The sequence below is a fragment of the Cynara cardunculus genome, unplaced genomic scaffold, assembly GCF_001531365.2.
Source record: "Cynara cardunculus var. scolymus isolate 2C unplaced genomic scaffold, CcrdV1 Un_Scaffold_4541, whole genome shotgun sequence".
Taxonomy (NCBI): Eukaryota; Viridiplantae; Streptophyta; class Magnoliopsida; order Asterales; family Asteraceae; genus Cynara; species Cynara cardunculus.
The window spans coordinates 17753-24475 of NW_020201945.1; the positions used below are offsets into that span (position 1 = coordinate 17753).

General features: G+C 33.7%; 1 protein-coding gene across 1 annotated transcript; it reads left to right on the forward strand.

Moving 5' to 3' along the window:
• Window positions 1-728: 728 nt before the first annotated feature.
• On the forward strand, window positions 729-4306 carry LOC112504075 (ammonium transporter 1 member 2-like). Its single transcript, XM_025108045.1, has 2 exons — window positions 729-1236; window positions 2920-4306. Exons 1-2 carry the CDS (start codon window positions 729-731, stop codon window positions 3942-3944), a joined length of 1533 nt encoding a protein of 510 aa, XP_024963813.1. The 3' UTR covers window positions 3945-4306.
• The last annotated feature ends 2417 nt before the right edge of the window (window positions 4307-6723 follow it).

Consider the following 6723-nt stretch of genomic DNA (forward strand, 5'->3'; position numbering starts at 1 on the left):
AGAGATCAAAACCCTTGGTCACTTTTAAATCTAATGCCCGCCTATGAATTGCGTTTTAGAAGAGAATTGATCCGATGCATCTTGGTACACCTCATTAGTGTTAACATTCAATTATGATTGATTCAATGACAGAAATATCTTTTTACGTTTCTCACAATAACTTCTCTTCTCACCGGAATAAAACCCTAAGTACACTATATATATATATATATATATATATATACATACATACATACATACTTGGGATCATGTGAGACCAAAGGTTTTCCGTGAGACCCGTAAGATCAATTCTTAACCATTGTATTAGATCTACAATCTGAACATTCATAATCATAAAATTGCCACGAGACTTCTCAATAATCACAAAATTGCCACCGTGCAACTTTAGACCATTAGATTATAAAGTTGATCAATAAATATAAATTTATCTTACAGTTTTCATGAAAAACCTTTGGTCTCATGTGAACCCAACTATATATATATATATATATATATATGTAAATTCTATTTTGCCTTTTTAATCCCTTCACGTTCCAATTTTCGTGGTCCTCAAACCATACCATGTTAATGTGGACATTATTTGTTTTCCAAATGGGTGAGGAATGGAAGAGTTGACTTCAATACCCTCTCAGCCTCTCGACTTTTAGATCAAGATTTGGTTCTCTCTTCCCTTATAAAACCACACCCAATTGACACCATCGATCAAACACCCCATCTCCTCCACCACCATGGCATCCCCACTCACCTGCTCCGCCGTCGACCTAACCCCTCTCCTCGGCCTCGCCGCCAACGCCACCGCTGCTGCCGACTACATATGCAGCCGCTTCACCGCCGCCGATGACCAATTCACCAACACCGCATACGCCATCAACAACACCTACCTCCTCTTCTCCGCCTACCTCGTGTTCGCCATGCAGCTCGGGTTCGCCATGCTCTGCGCAGGCTCGGTCCGCGCCAAGAACACCATGAACATCATGCTCACCAACGTTTTGGACGCTGCCGCTGGCGGCATCTCGTATTACATATTCGGCTTTGCTTTCGCCTTCGGTGTACCTTCCAACGGATTCATCGGAAAACATAACTTCGGGCTGAAATCGATCCCGTCCGAGGTTTACGACTATAGTTTCTTTCTGTACCAGTGGGCATTCGCCATAGCAGCTGCGGGTATCACCAGTGGCTCCATTGCTGAAAGAACTCAGTTTGTGGCATACCTTATTTACTCTTCCTTCTTGACAGGTCTCCTTATCTCTTCTTCTGTTTTCTTTAAATTTATTTACCACAAAAACACCATTTTTGGTCAAAAATGACGCCCAAAATATGTTATTTAATGATATATTTTTTATTAAGTTGTTTATCTAAACACTCAAAAATGCTTATTATCGATGTCACACTAGAATAAGTCAATAAATTGTATTTATAAGCAATCCCAAAAACCCATATTGAATATTTGTTTTTATTAGAATCTCAGTGAACATTCATCGATCTCTTCACGAGGTTTCATATATTCTCACAGTTCTGTGTTTTTTTACTTGTTTTGTTGTCGGTGTTTTAGGTTTTTTTTTTCCATCTCGCAAAAAACCTTTGATGACTTTTATTTGTTGTCTTTAAAATAATATAATTAGTAGTGTTATTTTAAACGAAATATTCTTGAGAGAAATACCATTTTTAGAGATTTTTATTTTTAATTTAATTTTAAATATATTTAAAGAATATTTCGAAGATTAGTTTTGGTAAATTATTTCCAGCACATCGTTGTAGACCCATTCAATGATTGTATAATCTCGGACAAGTAGATATTTGAATATGTATTATATATATATAGAGAGAGAGAGAGAGAGTGGAGATTAATTATTATACAACCCTTTACATTTGTACAACTAATACAACTCAATCTCAACTCTTTGTTTAATTTGATAAATATGTAATTTCATATAAATTTTGATTGTTTCCTAATATAAGGTATTTATCATAATTAATGAACTTTATTCATCTTGCATAAATATTTAAAAAATAATAAATGAACTCTAATTATTTTCGTAAATATATCAATTTATTGGGTTACATTATTTTTACAAATATGATGGGTTGCATTTGAAACAAACTATTTATCTCTCTCTCTCTCTCTCTCTCTCTCTCTCTCTATATATATATATATATAGTATGAGGTAGGTTATTATACAACTCCTTACATTTGTACAACCAATAAAACTCAATCTCAATCGTCCATTTAATTTGACGAATATGTAATTTTATAAAAGTTTTGATTGTTTCTTAATATAAAGTATTGATCATAATTAATGAACCATATTCATCTTGCATAAATATTCAAATCATAATAAATGAACTCTCATCATGTCCATAAATATCTCAATTTATTGGATTGCATTGGTTATACAAATACGATGTTTTATATTTGAAACAAACTCTCTCTCTTTATATATATATATATATATATATATATATATATATATATATAGACTTGGGATCATGTGAGACCAAAGGTTTTTCATGAGACCCGTAAGACCAATTCTCAACCCTTGGATTAGATCTACAATTGTCAGATTTGAACATTCATAAATGCCACAAGACTTCTCAATAATTACAAAATTGCCACCGTGCAACTTTAGACCATTATATCATTAGATTATAAAGTTGATCAATGAACATAAATTGGTCTTACGGGTCTCACGAAAAACCCTTGGTCTCACCGGAACCCAACCCTATATATATATATATATATATATATATATATATATAAGACCAAAAAATGTTGATGGTGACATTAATAATTGTATTAGCAATTATTAATTAGAATGGTCGTTGGCAATTATCAAAACCTATAATTTCTTATTTTGATTGGTCACATCTCAATATTTTAACAGTGGATACCCTTAACAGATTCATTTACATGGTTTCCAGGTTTTGTGTATCCTATAGTGTCACATTGGGTGTGGTCTACTGATGGTTGGGCCAGTGCCTCACGAACCAGCGGCAGTCTCTTGTTTGGGTCAGGAGCCATTGACTTTGCTGGCTCCGGTGTGGTCCACATGGTGGGTGGGATCGCGGGTCTTTGGGGTGCATTAATTGAAGGACCAAGACTTGGTCGTTTTGATCGTTCTGGTAGGTCCGTCGCCTTACGAGGCCACAGTGGCTCCCTTGTCGTTTTGGGTACATTCCTTCTATGGTTTGGTTGGTATGGTTTCAATCCCGGTTCTTTCATCACCATCTCAAAATCGTATAATACTTCGGATACTTTTTATGGCCAATGGAGCGCTGTTGGGAGGACAGCCGTCACCACCACGTTGGCTGGGTGCACTGCCGGACTCACCACTTTGTTTAGTAAACGACTACTAGTCGGTCACTGGAATGTGACTGACGTTTGTAATGGCTTGCTAGGAGGTCTAGCCGCCATTACCTCGGGATGTGCAGTGGTCGAGCCGTGGGCTGCAATCGTTTGTGGCTTTGTCGCGGCTTGGGTTCTCATAGGATTTAACAAGCTTGCGGAAAAGCTGAAGTACGACGACCCGCTAGAGGCGGCACAATTACACGGTGGGTGCGGGTCGTGGGGATTATTGTTCACAGGGTTGTTCGCCGAGAAACAATATGTCCATGAGGTTTATGGCCTTGGGCGGCCTTATGGGCTTTTTATGGGCGGTGGTGGGAAGTTATTCGCAGCTCAGATCATCCAAATATTGGTGATCATTGGGTGGGTCAGCGCGACCATGGGCCCGCTTTTCTATGCCTTGAAAAAACTCAAGTTGTTGAGGGTGTCAAAAGAAGACGAAATGGCAGGAATGGACATGACTAGGCATGGTGGATTTGCGTATGTTTATCACGACGAAGATACTAGTTCGCACCCGCCACCAGGGTTCATGATGAGAAGGATCGAACCATCAGGTGCAAGTCCAGCACCAAACAATGACTCAACAACCAACGTCGTGTAGTTGGGCCCTCTTTTTTCAGGTTTTTGTTACAATATATGAACTTTTGTGTCGTTTAAGAATGGTATATATTAGAACACGATCAACAACTTCAACATGGGAAGAAGAACATACCTAACCGGTTACAATCGTGTAGATTGGTCAGCGAAGGTGTTGCGTTTGTGAATCGGGATGAAGTAAATAGCCCATCAACTGAAGACATATGTGGTCGTTCTACTGATGATGGTGTGTTTGATGGTAAAGATGTTTATAAGTTAAACTTGCTACGTTATCGTGTTTCTTTACTCTTGGTTTAATTGTCATATTAAGATACTATATGTGAATAACATGTAAAAATATAATTTATTTATGTTTTGTTTTATACATTAACTTCCGGGTACTTTTGGATGTTTAGTTGTGCATTTTAAAAGAAACTAGAAGGGTACTTGCACAATGCAACGAGATACATCTCGATTTTAATGTTTCGTTTCTTTTTGTGTCGGACAATGTTATAAGAAATTGAAAAAAAAAAACTATAGATATTAGTACCAAAATGACTTCAAAATTTCTCATTTTTTGTGTATTTCTTTAATTTTGTTTGTTTAATAATATAATTTTTTATAAAGATAATAATTGAGTATTTTGTTATAACTCAATGATTATCCTAGTTATATTTTAAATTTTTTATATTTAAAATGAGATATTTATCATCTATTTGATTATGTTTATATGTAGTTAGTTACACGAATTCAAACATTAAGCTTTAATAAGTTGTATTTACACAAAATTACTTGTAATCTTAAATTTTAAGTAATATACATCAATAAACAGTACTTCATGCATAAAAAAATGGGTTTTAAGAGTTTTTGTCAAATGCTTTATAATATAGTATAGATTATATGATATTGAACAATTAAAATTAAATAATTGGTTAAAAAAAATTTGAAAAGATACAAGTATTTTAAAAAGAGCAGATAAAAATTTGCTTTCCTAAAATCACATTTCTAATTTTCTAACTATCGAAATGAAGACAAATCAAATTTATTTTATCTGATAATATGTATTTATGTGATTGACGGAGATAAATGAGACGTCAGATTTTGAGACAGATTATTTTTTATATAAAAATATAATCTTGAAATATATTTCAAATTAAAAATTGCAAATATTTTTCATATTAAAAAAGGAATATTTTCCGTTTGATACATTCAACACATTAAATTTTGGATCTTTATAGTTTTCTTGGTTCATTTAATTTTGGAGTCAACTTTATGCTTTTATTCATTGAATGTCTTGACATCATCATACGACTATAACAATTATGAGTTGTTTTATTCGACCACTTTTTCTCTAATGAAACAACGTTGCTTATATATTTGTTTATTTTTTTTTATTAACCTGAATATCTAATCCATCATGCGATCCAACTAAATCCATGGCGACCATCTGCTTTGCAAATAGCTTGGAGTCATCGCATTTGAACATCCGTGGCCATAATGAGATTTTTATTCCTCATTGGACTTGAACCTGAGACCTCCTTGTACTTTTGACGTTTGGAGTCAAGCTCAAACCAATTAGGCACCACCCTTGTGGTTAAACAACGTTGTTTATTGTAATCAATATTAAGGATCAGGTTAATGGAAAAAACACAAAAAATAAAAAAATTGAGTAACACATTAATAACTATTCATTTGTATCATATACCGTATGTACATGTGCATAACTAGTACATAGAAATCAGGAAACGTCTTTGTCTTTAATTACCTGTATGTACATGCACATATTGTACAAATGAATGGTTATAATGATGTTCCTCAGTTTTTTCATTTTTAAAGAGTTTTTTTCTTTTGAACCTCTCTCTCTCTCTCTCTCTCTCTCTTTATATATATATATATATATATATGCCTAATCAAATGAGAACTAATTAGTTTGTAGTAACTGTGAGATCTATCGTGAGCCAATCATTTATGATAATTAATATTTTTTTTAAAATAAAATAGAAGAGTAAATTAGTATTTTGGGTTGATTATTCAATTTACTATAGTTAGTTTAATATTCCAATTTACTTTAATTACTTTATTATACACACACACAAAAACAGATTAATTACTTTAATTACTTTAATTACTTTATTTACTTTAATTACTTTAATTACTTTATTATTCAATTTACTATAGTTAGTTTAATGAGATTAATTACTTTATTATACACACACACACACATACACACAAAAACAGAGACACACAGGGACCAACAATCGGTAGCCTCCTCCTGCAAGTGATGACCTCCTCCGGTCATCTTGTCCGACCAAGACGTTGTTTCCGACGACCATCTCCCTTCCTCCATCCCTGCTACTGACCACCATCTACATCTACACACCTATATACAACATAGGTACCATAGTGATACTATAGTTAGTATCACAATGTTACCACAATTATTATCATAGTGGTCTCAAAGTTTACTTGGTGTGTTTTGGATATCATATTGTATGTATTTTGGGTATCAAATTGTGTATATTGGTGTGTTTTGGGTATCACATGGTGTTCGGCGAAATAAGATTTATCGGAGGCCGGAAGCAGGAGAGAGAGAAAGAGGAGAGATAAAAGAATTTAAATACCTAAAATGCCTTATAATTAAAAATTTAAGTCAAATTACTAAAAATACTAGTTTCCTAATTTATCCATTGATTTGTGGTTGAGATTGAATCTCACAATTATCACAAACTAACCAGTTTTCTTTGAATGGACCCCTATATATATATATATATATATATATATATATATATATATATATATATACT

Bases quoted from the DNA above. Each gene is read 5' to 3' on its own strand.
- LOC112504075 (XM_025108045.1), top strand. From the start codon at position 729: ATGGCATCCCCACTCACCTGCTCCGCCGTCGACCTAACCCCTCTCCTC. The intron at 1,237-2,919 runs GTCTCCTTATCT...CATGGTTTCCAG, and splicing joins TTACTCTTCCTTCTTGACAG to GTTTTGTGTATCCTATAGTG.